At 36.9% G+C, this 16,590-nt stretch overlaps 1 protein-coding gene across 1 annotated transcript in view; it reads right to left on the bottom strand.

Moving 5' to 3' along the window:
- The window catches only part of Picalm (phosphatidylinositol binding clathrin assembly protein), a gene marked incomplete in the record, with an annotated part of 99,350 nt that overhangs the window by 82,460 nt on the left and 300 nt on the right, over positions 1–16,590 (bottom strand). The window contains 1 exon segment of the mRNA XM_005379748.2: positions 16,412–16,590. Within this exon segment, the coding sequence (XP_005379805.1) occupies positions 16,412–16,541 (130 nt within the window).

Raw genomic sequence — 16,590 nt, 5'->3', positions numbered from 1 at the left:
AACAGCTAGCAAATGAAGGACAACTAACCACTGCAGATCACTGAGTCTGTGGCAATCAGTAGTTAAAGGGACCACTACTACCACTCTTTTTCAGGTTATCAATTCATAACCCTGGTATGAAGAAGCTGTGCTCATCAAGTGAACCAATTACTTAAAGACCAAGATCATACTCAAATATTTTCAAAATAAAAAACTAACTGTAGCCAAGAACAAGCTTACATTTAAAAACAAAATAAGCTGTCAATATTTAAAAATGAAACAAAAAGCTGCTAACTAAATAGCTTACTAGTCTGGTATATTAAGGTCATTATCTTCACCGAAGATTATGTTTTATGTTTTATGTTTTTTGGACTAGGTATTTACGGGCGGGGAGCAACACCAAAATGCATAAAACAGACTCCCTGTTCAAGATAAATATGCACTGGCTACTACAACAGTAAAAAGGACAGAATAAAAGAAACTACTTCTGCAGAAGAATAGTGAACAAATATGCCTACAAGTGTTACCTATGGCTTGTCAGGAATAGTCCATTTGTCCAAATAAGAGTGGGGAAGCTGTGTGCAGGGGCACATGCCTATAATCCCAACACTCATGAGGCTGAGGCAAGAGGACTGCCGAGAGTTCCAGGCTGGACTACATGGTGAGACTCTGTCTCAAAAAAAAAAAAAAAGAAGGAAAGAATGGAGAAAAGGACCCTGTCCAAACAAGGGAATCCAACCCAGCCATATATGAATAGAGAGAAAGCTGCAAGGCAGTAAGTATCTTTTGATCAACATGGAAAGAATTTTAAAAGTTAATTTATGAGACATGGTTGAAAAGATTGACAGAAAATGTTTTATCATGAAGTATTTTCATATTTTATTCTACTCAGGTATTTTTGATAAAGGTAGAACCAGGCAGAGTGGCACATACCTATAATCCCAATACTAATCAGGAAGCTGAGGCAAGAAGATTACAACAAATCGGAGACCTTCCCAGGCAACATAATTATGAGTTGGAGGCCAGCCTGAACTACATAGCAAGACCCTATCTCAAAAAAAAAAAAAAAGAAATCATAATAATGGAAGAAAATTCACATTTTATTGGCCACTTCCTACTAAAAAAAATTACATAAAACAATGCCACCTCTCCCTGCCAATAGTAGTGATATGCAAGTTCAAACTATTTTTCAAATAATGATTATATACTAGCAGGTGGAACAGAACACTGATGGACAATGAAGCAAAAACTCAGAAAAATTATCTCTGATCTTAGTTTCCAGCCAAGAATAAAAGAGCTAAAGGAAAACAAATATAGCATCCACAGAACAGCAGAGAAAGGAGGCAATCTGTGAGTGTTAGATTTTCCTAAGGTCACGTGGAGCTATGGCCAGCACCCTATATTCCAGTTCAGGGCTTGCTCCTCTTGAACCATATTAACAGTTTATTCAAGAACTATACGAAGTTGCCACTCCCAAATGTAATCTTATATATTAACAGAAATTATATTTTCTATAAAGAAAGCCTTTCTTCTAATTACATCTTCTTTTCTAAGTTTTCTGTAAGCTAAGAAGCTTCCCTGACTGGCTGCCTTGCAGTCAAGATTCACTGGCATCTAACTGTTAAATGCATTCTTTAACAAAAAACAACAACAACAGAAACTTAAATTAGGTCTAGGGATGTAGCTCAGTGAACCTAACAATGCACAAGGCCCTGGGTTCAATCCCAGCAACATAAATAAAGTAAATAAATGTAAATATAGTCTCTATTTCCTTTTACTAGTAGTGTCTAAGTTTTAAGAATAGTATCTATAAATTAGAGCTTATACAACTATCTACTAAATAGGCTTTTGTAAGTAGCATTGTGTTAATGCATGTCAACTCCCCAAGGCAGAAAAAATTCTTTAAATCTCAGCTGTTCTCCTCACTGTGTAAGTTATGTCCTAACTAAACTGATGTTATCTGTAACACTGAAAAGTTTCCTTAAGCTTTTATAAAACCTCTACCTTCAGACTACAGATAGGTATATTTTATTTGTTTTGAAGACTTTTTCCACAATTCCTGCAATTTAAAAACACAGCAATCCTCCAAATTTCAGTAACTGCCACTATGTAGTCTATAATAAATTAATATAAAAAAGGTTTAAGCAGCAAAATCTCACTCTCAGCTTCAAAATCAGCAGAACTCCTTGCACTCTTTATTTTTACACTGGCATCAGAAGAAAACAAAGATAATGAACAGCATAATTTTGAAAAATCAGATCTAACTGACCGGCTCTAACTGTGGCCCAACTTTAACTACAGTAGCCAAATGCTACGGGCAGTAAATTACAGTAAAGGCTGTGGAATTAAAATTCACACTAGCACCACAATCTCAGACAATAGGTCCAACTATATTTTCCATTACATCCAAACTGTTCTCATAATCGGAAGAACCCTGGACTCATTTGTTCCCCAAACACAATTCCAGCCTTCCTGCCCACTTGCTTGCATATCCTTTTTCCTCCAAATTAAATGCCTCATCACTTATGTAAAGTCCAGTTTTCCCCTCTGCTCTTTCCAGTATCTCTCCTGTGATCTTTAAGGTCATTTGATCTGTACTCATCTCACACATCCTGGTAATAGTTATCTGTGTATGTCATCTTACTAGACTGAGGATATGATAAGCAATTTCACGTTTAGATTTCCCAAAAATATCAACACAGGAACTTGAACATACAGTAGACATTCAGTATGTAATTGCTAGTGAATAAATTAATTGCATCAGACTATCAAGCGTCTTGTAGAGATCCAGCTTCAAGGCATCACTTACAAACAGATCAATAGTTAAATCACATAAATCAACAACAAAATTTCTACTCAATTTAGTTTATCAAGCTTTTTAAATACATACTGAACATCACCTGATGATTTGCTGTGTTCATTCATAAACTTGGAACTCAAAGAAAGTGATTTCCAGACAAGCTCATTAAAACTATGAGATCACAGTATGCTTGATTTTATTTAAACCCAAACCATTGACCATAGTAATATTCAGAGGTCCATGTGCACATTTAGATCCTTGAACACCTAATGAGATCCTGTGTTCCTGCCTTCCGATCCCTCTCAATAACACTATCACAAACTACCTGAGAAAAGAAGGTATCTTGGTGGATTCATAGCCCAGGCATCTAGAGCTAGGAAAGCACCTTAATAAGGAAGAAAAGGATGGACTCTAAAATGAAGCTTTAGGGAGGAGCTGAAGACACCAAAGAGAATCAAGGTAACTCCTAACCCCAAACCAGACCTTTTTGGGCTCCCTTTCTATTCAGCTCTACCTCTTACAGCCACTAGCAGTCAGCATTCCATAACACAACTATTTCACATTTTCTCCACACTACATAAAGCTCCGTATTAACTGTATATGCTAACGGAGAAGAAATTCCTTTATCCATCTGCAAATCACTATCTGTATAGTCAGCTTTCCTGTCACTGAGACACAATACCAGACATTACAACTTAAAGGAGGAAAAGTTTTATTCAGCATAGGCTGAGAGAATTCAGTCCATAGTCAGCTAGCACCAAGGCAGGAATATCACGGCGGAAGTGTGTGGTAGAGCAAAACTGTTTACTTCATGGTTGAAACCAGGAAGCAGAGCAGTGCCCGAAGAATGGGAGAGGGAGCATGTACAGTACCCAAGGACATGCTTCCATGACCCATCCCGATATACCCAAGAGCCTTATTAATCTGCTAGGCATTTAATCCAATGAAGCTAAAATGTAACGATTGCTGGTCCATCACACCATCTACCCTTAAAATTCCTGTTACCTCCTCTGAAAATTTTACTACCTGCAAAGATAATTACCTCTCTAATACTTTATATAAAAGTACTATACACTATTGTATATCTACTTCAATTATTTGACTATATATATTGCACTATTATTTTACACTCATGCTCCTTTTAAGGAGCAAGTGTCATCTTTATATTGTCTGTTTTGTTTTTTTTTTAACTTTGATCACTTTCCCTTAGCACCTCACTTACTGCTTCTGACCAGGATTTGAATAAGTCTTGCTCAACACTAACTAGAATTCAATTTCAGAAATTTTGTTGTACACTTTTACTCAAACATAAAGCAAAGTTTCCAGGCCGGGGATGTAGCTCAGTGACACAAGTGCCTGCCTGGCAAGCACAAGGTCCTGCGTTCAATTCTGGGTACCAAAAAAAAAGTTTCCTAGAAAATCTGACAAAAATACCATGAAAAAAATTCTCATTTTTCCACTGCAGGCCTTCTCCAAGAAAAAAAAAAGTCACAAGATGATAAATCCAGCAAGTCTTAGTAGTGTTAAGAACTGCATGGAGACAAGAAGGAAAAAGACATAACTGGCATAGGTAGTAGGAGAAACACTCCCTTATCACTCAGTATCGCTTATTCAAGGCATAACTTCATTTGTTACTATTTTTATTTGCAATGCAAATGTTTTTCCAGTATTCTATATCAAAACACATGAACACTTAACAATCAAAGCCTTTTAATATCCTGTTATAATATGTGGAATACTATAGATAACAAAGTCTAAAACCAAGAACTGTTTGGAAACCATTTTTAACATTCACACATTACCAAAGAATGATGACAAAATAAAATCCCCAAATGTGACAAACATTAAACTACGTCTGAAATCAAATATACCAACAATAGGTAGGCCTTGAACTAAATATTTTAAAGTGTCAAATTGCCCTAAATACCTAAGTTTATCCCCTAACTTTCATCATTGTACACATTTTCAACCAATATAGAATAAAAATTTATTTGATCACGAAAACAGAAAAAAGTTTAAACAAACTACTATCATTGTACTATTTATTACTCCTATGGCAATCTTCCTCTTATTTTATGTAAAAAAAAATTCTAAAGCACTGTTTGATAACATACAGAAACTACTCCATGAGAAATACATACCCCTTTGATTCATTCAAATCATTCAGTTTGATTCATTATTGTAATATTTACTACATGCCATAGTTAACATAGTAAAAGAAGACACACAACAGCCCTTTATATAAACTACAATCATAGACGCATAATGAAATGACACCTTTCTGTGTGGACAAAACATTGCTTATTGATACTTATGTAACTTTGTGTTATTTCTATACATTTAAAAGACTACATAAAGGGCCTAAAAAATGGACAACAGACTGGGTTAAGTGGTTGATCCAGCTGAGAGAATGACTCAAATAATCCCACTTAACCTTCAATGACCTGCACCTAACACTGAAGATTAATAGCATAGAAATTTTTTCTTCCCCCTCAATTTTCTATTTTGATGATTATTCCAGCAGTAGTAAAGTTGGACTTTATGTCAACTTCAAAAGAAGGAAGAAGTACTTAAATATCCTTAGCTTCCCTTAAATTAATTTAGCTTCCTACTATGGCCTGAATATCCCTTCCAAAACTCATGCAGATATTTAATTGACATTACAACTGTATTAAGAAGGAGGCCCTTAAGAAGTGATTAGGCCACAAGGACTCCACCCTCATGAAAAGATTAATACCATTCTGGGAGCCAGCTAGTTAAAAAAGTAAGTGCTCACACTGGTCTCTCACTATGTGTGCCCAACACACACATAATGAACTTTGCAGCCTCCACAACTGTGAGAAATAACTTTACTTCCTTTATAAATTTACTTGGTCTGTAGTATTCTGTGAAATCAATAGAATGGTTACTACGAAACTTCCTCACTATATGTGTGTGTGTGTGTGTGTGTGTGTGTGTGTGTGTATATCTCAAAATTAATCAACTCAGAATGAAATAGGCATAAATCTGCTTTCAAAGTAAGTATAAATTTGCTTTTGCTATCAAAAGCAAAAACAACTAAAAGAAAACAAAATCGTCTAATCAAAATTAAATATTTTTGTGTATTAAAGGATACTATCAAGTACAAAGCCATAAAATGGGAAAAAAAATCATATGAATAAATCTAATATTCTTATATATAAAATACGTGACTTTCAGTACTCTTATATCCATAACATTAAAAAACATGTTTAAGATATAGACATTTTTCTAAAGATATATAAATGTTCAATAAGAACATAGATGCTAACATCATTAATCATTAGGGAAATGCAAACCCAAATCACAATGAAATATCATTTCACACCCACTGTGACTATTTAAAAAAAAAAAAAAAGCAAAACAAAACCCTGAAAATAACAAGTATTAGTAAAAATATGAAGAAACTGAAGCCTGCTGATGAGAATGTTAAAATGGTGTAGCTACTGTGAAAGTCTAATAGTTCCTTGAAAAAAAACACAAAGCTGCGTAGCAATACAATGATAGAGTACTTGCCTACATGCATGAGACCCTGGATCTATCCCCACATAACAGCAACAACAACAAAAAGAAGTTAAATAGAATTACTATATGATTTAGCAATGTTATTCCTGGGTATACAAATAAAATAATTGAACATGTTCACAAACTTGTATATAAATATTCACAACAGTGTTATTCTTAATAGCCAAAAAGAGTAAAGAAGCCTAATGTCCACCAGCTGACAAATGTATTTAAAAATGTGACACATCTATGCAAGGAAATACTATTGAACTATAAACAGAAATGAAATACTGTTACATGATACAAGGATGAACATTGCAAATTTCATGCAAAGTAAAAAGCCAGACACTGAACACCATGCATTATGTGATTCCGTTTATATGCAATGTCCAAAATAGGAAAATCTCTACAAAGCAAGTAGATCAGTGACTAGGGGGGGAGAGGAAAGGAGGAAATTGGTAATGACTGTTAACAGACATAATTTCTTTTTTAGTGGACAGAAAAATGTTCTAAAAATAAGCTGTGATGGTTACATACAACATTATGAAAATAATATACATGTCACTGAATTATGTGAATAATATCTCAAATTTGTAAAAGAAAATAATCATATACCACACTGCATATTAGCTTTAATTAAATGGTAATACTGCAAATTATTCTATACAAAGCATGAAACAAATTTCTGCAAACAACTGAAGTACATCAAGAGGGCTTGCCAATTCTCTCTAGGGTGAATAGCACCATCTATTTTTTGTATATACCTACATTAATATTTCCGAATATTAGATGTATTTTAAATACAGTATGTTTGCATTTCTTAATTGCACACACACTCTTGTTCTCAGAGCTTAAAGTCAGGTAACCTATAATCAGCAGAAACATATAATACAGTATAATGACTGAGGCACCTACTGTGAAGTCACTTGCAGAGTACACCTTCAATCTTTAGTAAGGTTACCAGCTTACAAAGCATGCCTTGCTTCCTTAATCACTGCATGGAAGAAGTGACCCTTGAATAAAATTTGGGACCCCTAGGAAGCTTTCAAGCAGTAAGATAATGCCATAAATACCTACTGCATTCCTAAAATCATTACTGGAATTCCAAGTGTTTAGAGAAAACTTTTAATAGTTCCCATCAGCCTCTGGTATCAACTTATGTTCTAGATTTAGTGACCTTACCACCATTATCACTACTACTTGTAAGTCTCATACTTCAATAAGGGATCCTTCCACATAGGTCGTATCTTTTCTTTTACATTATGATGTTATCTTTGAGTGTACTTTCCCTTCTTACACCAAAAAACGAACCTGCTACAACCAGGTACAGTGGTGCATGCATGTAATCTCAGCACTGTGGGAGGCTGAGGCAGCTGGACCACAAATTCAAGCTGAACTTGCGTTTGTTTTTTTAGCAATTCCGTGAGTGTGAAGGCCCTGGGTTAAATCCCCACTAACACAAACACACACACACACACACACACACACACACACAAAAGCTGCCACCATAGTTACATAAGGCATCCCTCACAAGAGGCCAATGTAACTGGTACCTCCTTAGAGTGGTGCAAGCAAGCAGCTCTGATTAACATTTCACATCTATCTCTGGTGCCCTGCTTAATTCTTAAAATTGTATTTCTACTTTTAAGAACATGCCCTCAAAAACGTGTTTTAATAGTGTTCAAACTGAACAGCCATCACCACAGCTTTTGATCTAACAGTATTTTGGAAAACACTTCCTATTACTAAATCTCTGAAAGCCTCATGAGTTCTATGATACACACAACAATTTGTTTTAATGTTTACCAATGTTACTGATTCACTCTACATACAAATTTGTAACCAGGTAATTATGATTCACAACAACTAAGATAATTAAGATAACTGCTGTAAAAGATATTAAGTATCTGCTGGAATAGATCTTTATGCTCTTTCCATAAATTGTCCATGGAATAGTCTGAGGTATAAAGATAGATTATGTATAATCATTCAATATTTACTGAGCATGCAAAGGGTTGCCAACTAAGTACTTCTGGGGGGTATGTTAACAATAGAAAAAAAATTCCCACCCTATAAAGAAAACACACACAAACCATGAGTATGACATTAATTACAGGTTAATAAAATTATAAACTATAAATGGTGGGAGTACTATATTGACAGAACCAGTGACATATTTCTCAAAAAAAGGTTATTTTAAATGTGACTGTTAATGATAGCAAAGTTAAAGAAGGTTTAAAAGAGGACTGCAGGTGTAACAGTGGTAGAATGTTTGCCTTTCATGTGTAAAGCCCTGGGTCTAAATTCTCAACCCTGAGAAAAAAAGAAAAAGGAAGGATCTGTTTTGACCGAGAGATGAAGAAGACATTTTGTGTCCTATAAATGGCGTGTGCAAAGACTAACAGTTATTTGTCAAAAACTTATTTTGGCACAGTTGGTACCTAATCCTCCTGGTTTTCATAAAAAGGGATGGGTTTGGGATAAAGAGGAGAGAGAAAGGACGGACAGATCAAGAGTTCCAATTTAATAATGGACTTTATTAAGATCTTTCGGGGAACAATTTTGACATCACTCTTAGATTCTGTTTACCCTTAGTAGTCACCTTTCTAAGTAAGACTGCAGAATTCTCCACTCTCCTTACTGTTTGACCCAATAGAAGATTATGCCACAACTCTGGCTCAGAGTCTTCAATGGATAGATCACAATTAGCCACCAAATCCAATACAAAATTACTTACTTTGAGAGTTCAAAAGATTCTTTAAATCAAGTTTTTAAGAACACTTCTTTTCTCTTTCTGGAGGTGTACTTTTTAGTCTAAGAATCTTTACATTCTTAAAAACTGAGGAGGCCAAAGAGCTTTTATGGGAAAATTTTCCTATGAGTATTTACTATTAGAAATTTAAAATTAACTGAAATTTAAAATTGATTTTTTAAAAATTCATTTTAAGCCAGGCACAGTAGTGCATGCCTTTAATTCCAGCACTCAAGAGGCTGGGGTGGGAGGATGGCTGTGAGTTTAAGACCAGCCTGTGCTCAAACACAGCTTGAATTGCATTGCGAGACCGTGCCTCAAAACAAAAATTTCATTTTAAAATAGTACAACTCATTTTATATTAACATATTACATGAAAAAGAACTGTATTTTCCAAAGCAAAACTTTAAAAAGGGCATTATTTTACATTTTCACAAAACTAACACCCGGCTTAACAGTCAACAACTGATTTCTCATTATTTACTGGTAGTCAATCTATTGCAATATCACATGTCATACAGCCTCTGGAAAACTCCACTGTACACTGGTGAAAGAATAAAAATGGAAATGGCAAACAGAACATAGTTTTGACCTCATAAACTTATTTAAAGTGTCTTGGAGACATTCGGGAGTCTCTGGACTACATTTTAAGAACCACTACCTCAAGTATTGCATGTTTTCACTTGTATGTCGAACTTTAAAAAACAAAGACAACAGTAAAGTAGAACAGAGGTTTAGAGGAGGCACAAGGGTCAGGGGAAATAAAAACAAAGTATATGTTATATACATGCATGTACATGTGTATGTATACACCAAAAGAAAACCTATTTTTCTTTAAGCATTTAAAAAAGCATCACTGCCAGCAGGCATGATGGTAAACATCTATGCCTGCTGCTACTCAGAAAGTTGAGGCAGGAGGATTACTTGAGTCTACAAATTCAACTGACCAGGTGAACACATCCTGCCCCTCCCCGCAAAAACTGCCACAAAGTCAATATAATGGAGCAAAGCTAGTCTTCTGTTTTTACTACAGGAACAACTGGACAGCCACATGTTTAAAAACGGGAGGTGGGCTAAACATATACCTTTCATAAAAATTAACTAAAAATGAATCACAGAACTTAATGTAAAACACAAAACAATGAAACTCCTAGAAGATAACACAGAAGCAAATCAAGATGACCTTGATAACGATTTTTTAGATGAAACACTGAAAGTATGATTTATGAACAAAAGAACTGATCAGCTGAACTCCAATGAAATTAAAAATTTCTGCTCTTTAAAAGACATTGTAAAAAAAAAAATAAAAAGACAAGTCATGGATTGAAAGAAAATGATTGCAAAAGGTACGAAGGGACTGTTATCTAAAATATACAAAGGACCCTTAAAACTCAACAATAAGAAAACAACTTGAATATTAGAAAGGGCCAAAGACCTTTTTTTTTTTTTTCCTGTATGGGGGACTCAAACTCACAACCTTGCACTTGCCAGGCAGGCATTGTGCCGCTGAGGTAAATCCCCAGCCCCTAGGGCCAAAGACCTTAACAGATATCTCATCAAAGAAGATAAAAGCTAATGACAAGATGCTCTACAGCAATGAAGGCGAACCTCTCAGAGATTTCAATAATTGCCAGCTGCATCATGCATGCCACACACAGGATTGCCACTACTGTGTCACATGTGAAGAACAGGAAATCTCATTCATTACTGGTGAGAACGTAAAATATTACAGCAACTCTGGAAGACATTCTAACGGTTTCTTACCAAAAAAAAAAAAATTCTTTAATACAGAGACAATGACAGCAGCTTAATTCCTAATTGCCAAAACTTGGGAGTAACAAACAGGCTCTTTTAATAAGTGAATGGACAAATAAACTCTGATATGTCCAGACAGTGGAATATTATTTAGTGCTAACAAAGAAATGAGCTACTAGCCATAAAAAGACATGGAAGAATCTCAAATGCATACAGTACAGTACACGAAGTGAAAGAACTCAGTCTGGAAAGGCTATATCCTGTATGATCCCAACCATATATGGCACTTTGACAAAGGAAAAACTATGGCAACAGTAGTATTTGCAAGTGGAGAGATGAACAGGAAAAACAGCATGACAAGACCCTGCCATACATTTATCCAAATCCATAGACCATACAAACACCAAGACTGAATCCTAATATAAACTATGGACTTAGGAATTGTAATCTTTCGATATAGGTTCATCAATTATAGCAAATGTACTACTTTAGTGAGGGATGTTGACAATAGAAGAGCATATGAGTGTATGAGTACAGGATATACAGGAAATCATCACACTCCTTAGAAGCTCAATTTTGCTGTGAACCTAATGCTATCCTAAAAAACACATTTTCTTGCTGAGTGTAGTGGTACACACATGTAACCTCACACTGAGAACGCTGAGGCAGGATGATTGCCATGAGTTAGAGGCCAGCCCGGGCTACACAGTGAGTTGAAGATCAGTGTGGACTACATAGTGAGACCTAGTCCTGAAAAAATAAATAAATAAATAAAATTAAATATATAAAACTTCGAAATTATTTATTTTCTAGGATAGAAAGGTATTATATAAAAAGATACACTGAGATTATAGCACAAACTCTAATGCTAGACTACTTGGGTTCAAATCCCAGTTTACCTCTTTTCTGACTGTGTGAACTTGTGGAAATAAGAGCCTCTCAAATGCTATTAAATGGAATAAACTAGTTAACAAATGTAAAGTGCTCTCTGTAAGGTATTCAGCACAGAATAAGCATAAACGTGTATTTGTTTAAAGTATGAGCTGGGGTTATAGCTCAGTTTAAGAGCACTTGTCAAGCAAGCCAGGGGTCCTAGGTTCAATCTCTTAGCACTGGAAAAAAAAACAAACCTAGGCATATGCACAAAGAAAATGCCCACTGCTACCTACATACTAGTACGATTGAGAAATCCTTAACACTTTTAATAATCTGGCAAATCACCACTCTCACTATAATTTTTAAAAGTGTAAAGGTTTACGTTCATTGAGATTCTTGAGAGAGAGGAAGATCAGAACTTCAAGTCCGGCCTGGGCAACTTAAGAAGAAACTGCCTCAAAAAAACTTATGGGGGGGTAGGGCAGGGCGGGGCCGGGCGTAGCTCAGTGTTAGAGCCCTCCTGAGTGCTACCCCCAGAACTGGGGGTGAGGTGGCAGGGGTCTCCCTTTTAAATGACTATCATTAGTCAAATCAAACTGCCTGAACAATTCTCCCTGAAAGGAACAGTATACACAATGAACATACAAATTCTAAAAGGTCAAATTCAAACTTTTGATTCTCTAGAGAAATGTATAAAGCAGTTCAACTGGGAACATACTGAGAAAGAACACAAAGTAACGGAAATGCCACTTTAGCCACCAAAAGAACAGGAAAAGCAAATACTAAGCCTTTACTTTAAAACTCTTTAATGCTACTTCTTAGTAGGGTTCTAACCTCTTGCCAAGAAGCTTTTAAATTTATTTTTCTTACTACTTGGATTTTGAGAAATGGTGAAATTCAGCTCTTTGAAGAAAATAGACACAGGCAACTTTCTGTATACTGTATTAGGTGAACTTTCATATTAAGGATTCTAAATGATGATCAAGATCAAAATAAATTTTATTTAAAGCAATTCTCATGATTAAAATAATTTTTAATTAGTGTATTTTTAAAACATCAAATATATCGTACAAGTGCTTTACAAATCATAGAACAGAAAGTAGTCAAATCCTCGTAAAGTATTTCTCACCTGCCACTAGATTCAAAGACACTTGAAATATACCCAAAGATATAAAATACACAGTAAAAATAAAAAGCATAGATGCTCAATGTCTAACATTAAGCATTTATTAAGTGAGCCCACCAATAAAATATAATTGCAAAGATGTTTTAGAACGCATTTGCTAATTACAAATAGGATAGCTACAAAAATGGATGAATATCAATTCTCTTTAGGGTTTCTCTTCTACAATACATTACTACAGTTGTCCCTATTTCCACGAGTTCCACATCTTTGAATTTAACCAACCTTAGATCAAAATATTTAGGGAAAAATAACTGTCTATAATGTACATGTATATCATTATTCTTGTCATTATTTCCTTAACAACACAACTATTTAGATAGCATTTACATTATTTCAGGAATAAGTAACCTAGAATTGATTTAAAATGTACGGGAGCAAGTAACATATGCAAATACTATGCCATTTTTAAATAAGAGACTTGAGCATGTATAGATTTTGCCACTTATAGGGAGGATACCATGCCTGAAAAATTGAAGTCCTTCACATATAAATGCTATTTTGTATCTTAATTATGGATAGCCATTAGAAGCCTGAAATTAAGTAGAAATCATGTTTATTTTATACAGTGTTTCAAGTTTAACGATTCTTTTCACAGTAAGGACACTTGTTAATGTTCTACCCTAATTCTAATAAGCAAACAAAAGACCTTTCTTCAACATACGTAGTGCATAAATTAAGCCATAATTCATGGATTATAATACCCACTTCCTAATATGGAAAGATCCTGGCAAGGAAGTGCACAGAAACTACCTCCACAGTCTAAGAGCTTATAAGGGAAAACAGTAATTCTAACAATGTTTTGCTAAATATACATTTTTAAGTTGAATTTTTTTTTATTTGGTTCACAAGAACTAAGCTTTCACTGTTAGGCAAAATCAAAGAGAAAAAATTACTTGAAATGACATATTTCTGTATTAAAGCTTAAAGATAAAGATGTCAACACCCAGAACTGTGGAAGTCTTCAATTTTCTCAAAGCATGTTAAGGTGTTGAGCAAAACAAAGTGTTTAGTAAATCATTCATTGGTCCAACTTTAAATTTATTTCTTTAGTGAGAACTAGTTTTAAGGGCATTTTAAACAACAAAGGCAACTGTATTTTAAAGTATCACTGAAAAGAAATGGAGGCATCTTACTCATACTGGTTTTTTAAGATCAAACATTACCAGCACATCCAAGGTCTAATATACCCCTAATATATCTTACCAATGTAGAATATACAGCAGTGATAAATAAAAAGACCTACAAATATGAGATTATCCTCAAAACTTAAGCCCAGTTAGGATCTGCAGTAGCAGCTATTGTAAGAAAAAGCCATTAGCATTTATAAAATTACCAAGCAAATACCACTCTTCTAACTTTAGCCAACCTATTTTCTACACTTTGCAGAAATGTCAAAAGAATCACTGCTACATTTGAACATATAACCTTTATAAAAACTTAAAAGCTGCATCAATTGTTATAATTCACCATTTGCGAGAAGAGAAAAATCGTTCATAAAGACACAAGTCTTCTTCCCCTTCAACGCTTCCCCGCCCCCCAAAATACAGTGTCCAGGCAAACTAAAATTAGTAGGACAAACCAAGTAATCTTTTGAAGGGATGTCAACAGTTGAAACGTCTACTCTAAACACTAGATAATTTAAAAATCACTTATGGCAGGGCGTGGTGGCGCACGCCTGTAAGCCTGTAATCCCAGCACTTGGGAGGCTGAGGCAGGAGGATCCTTACAAGTTCGAGACCAGCCTGGGCTACAAAGTGAGCTCAAGGCCAGCCTGAACTGCATAGCGAGACCCTGTCTCAAAAAGACACACAAACACACACAAATCACTTATGGCTTCACGATGCATTTTAAAGCACTTTCTGTTTCTAAGAGTGTCACTATGTAAATATATTCCCCATACTCTAAACGGGCAAAGACTGATCCTAAAAAGGAGCTTGCCTGACTAGCACAGAGAACCAAACTAATGATTTTTATAGAACTATTCCACAGCAAAGGAACAAATCACAACGAATGATAGGTTTGTCCGTGGTAATAATTTATTCTCATTATTCTAACAGCACTTCATGATAAAGTATCTTTTTTTTTAAGGAGCAAAGTATCTTGCAAGAACTCATTTTGTACCTTGTTTTTAAAGCGCAACCCTTATAGAGCCAAAGTCCAAGTGAGAAATCAAAACAGGACTCCTGACAGTGAATTCCCTTTGAGAACATGCTGGCTCTTGCTTCACAGTAAAGCCAAATAACTTTCTTGTATGATGAAAGTCAGTTGGGCTAATGTGTCCAGTAGTCAGTTAAAAAGGGAACTTACAACTGTGACTATCTCCCTACTTTTCCCTGAAAAGTTTCAGGTCAAAGCTCCTCTGACTCAAGGGTTGAGTGATCCACCGAGCTTTGTACCCTGAGGTAAAGGAGCTTAAAGAAAAAGGAGGTGGCTTCCAGGTTCGAAAAAAATTGGGAGGAGTTCCACTAATTGTATCTAAGTTAGCGAATGGAGTAATAGAATGCCCTGTAAGAAAAGCTAGTTCCCCAAAAGAGAATCAGCAAAATTTAAATGTATCCCAACTGAAGCATCAACTATCCTTTTATTACTGTTTTTAACAGATCTATATAGGCAAGTTTATTAAACCATTTTGAACCGCAACCGTCCACGTTTCACACACACGCTTCTAAGTTCAAACCGTCAAGGATAACACTCCAGGAACTGGAGTGTTACCGCACCAGTATCAGCAAAGTCTTTTTTTCCATATCCGTACTTGAATTTTTTGAAAGGTGATGGATGCTGACATTCACAACTCACTTCAGTCTCAATCATGGGCAATACAATGACTAAATTCCACCGGGAGCAAATAAAGACATCAAACTTTCAGAGAGCTTGCCCTACACCAACTTGAATCCTTCGACTTTTTTACTCCTCACAAAGATGGTAATTCAGATAAAAGTCGGGTGATAGGCATGACAGTGAAAAGCAAATGGATTGAAAGAACTGCAACTGCAGAAGCCAAGGAAGGTAACCCTGAAGGAGGAGGAAAGATGGAAGAGAAAGCAGGGCTGGGTAGGGGGAAGACTCCAGCAGAGCAAAGGAAGTGGGAGCCCCTTCAAAGGCTGCCAAGTAAGGAGGACCCGGGTCCACGGAATCCGGCGACCACCGAACCCCGAAAGGGGGAGACAATGGGGCGATGAGTGCGGGAGAGCCCCGGCGAGGGCATCGAGGCGGCACGGGGCCGGGGGCCGGCAGAGGCGAGCACGGAGGCTGCAGCCGACCGGACGGAGGCAGAGGGCGGGCAGCTTTGCGGGGAGCGGGCGGGCCGGCGATGGGCTCGGCGCTGCAGCGCGCGGGGAGGCGGGGGTCCCCAGGTCCGGGAGGACAGCGGCTGGCCTGCCACAGCCGTTCAGACGGGGACAGAGAAACGGAGGCCATGAAGGCAGGCGCGACGGGAGCAAAGGAGCCGCCGCGCCGGCACAGCGCAGGCAGGGGAGGCTGCCGGAGAGAGACCGGGAAGGACGCGGGCCGCGCGGCGAGGGGGGCGCGGGGCTGCACTCACAGTCCAGGTGCTTCTTCTTGGGGCCCATGATCTCGTGGGTCGTGGCCTTGCATACTGTCTTGGAGACCGCGGAGCCGGTGACACTGTGCTGGGCGGCGGTGATCCGGTCCGTCAGGCTCTGGCCGGACATCGCTGCGGCTCCTCCGCGCCCCCCCGCTCGGCAGCCGGCGGGGACCGGG

Source organism: Chinchilla lanigera, unplaced genomic scaffold, assembly GCF_000276665.1.
Source record: "Chinchilla lanigera isolate Chin_1 unplaced genomic scaffold, ChiLan1.0 scaffold00013, whole genome shotgun sequence".
Taxonomy (NCBI): domain Eukaryota; kingdom Metazoa; phylum Chordata; class Mammalia; order Rodentia; family Chinchillidae; genus Chinchilla; species Chinchilla lanigera.
This window is presented reverse-complemented; position numbering and strand designations above follow the sequence as displayed.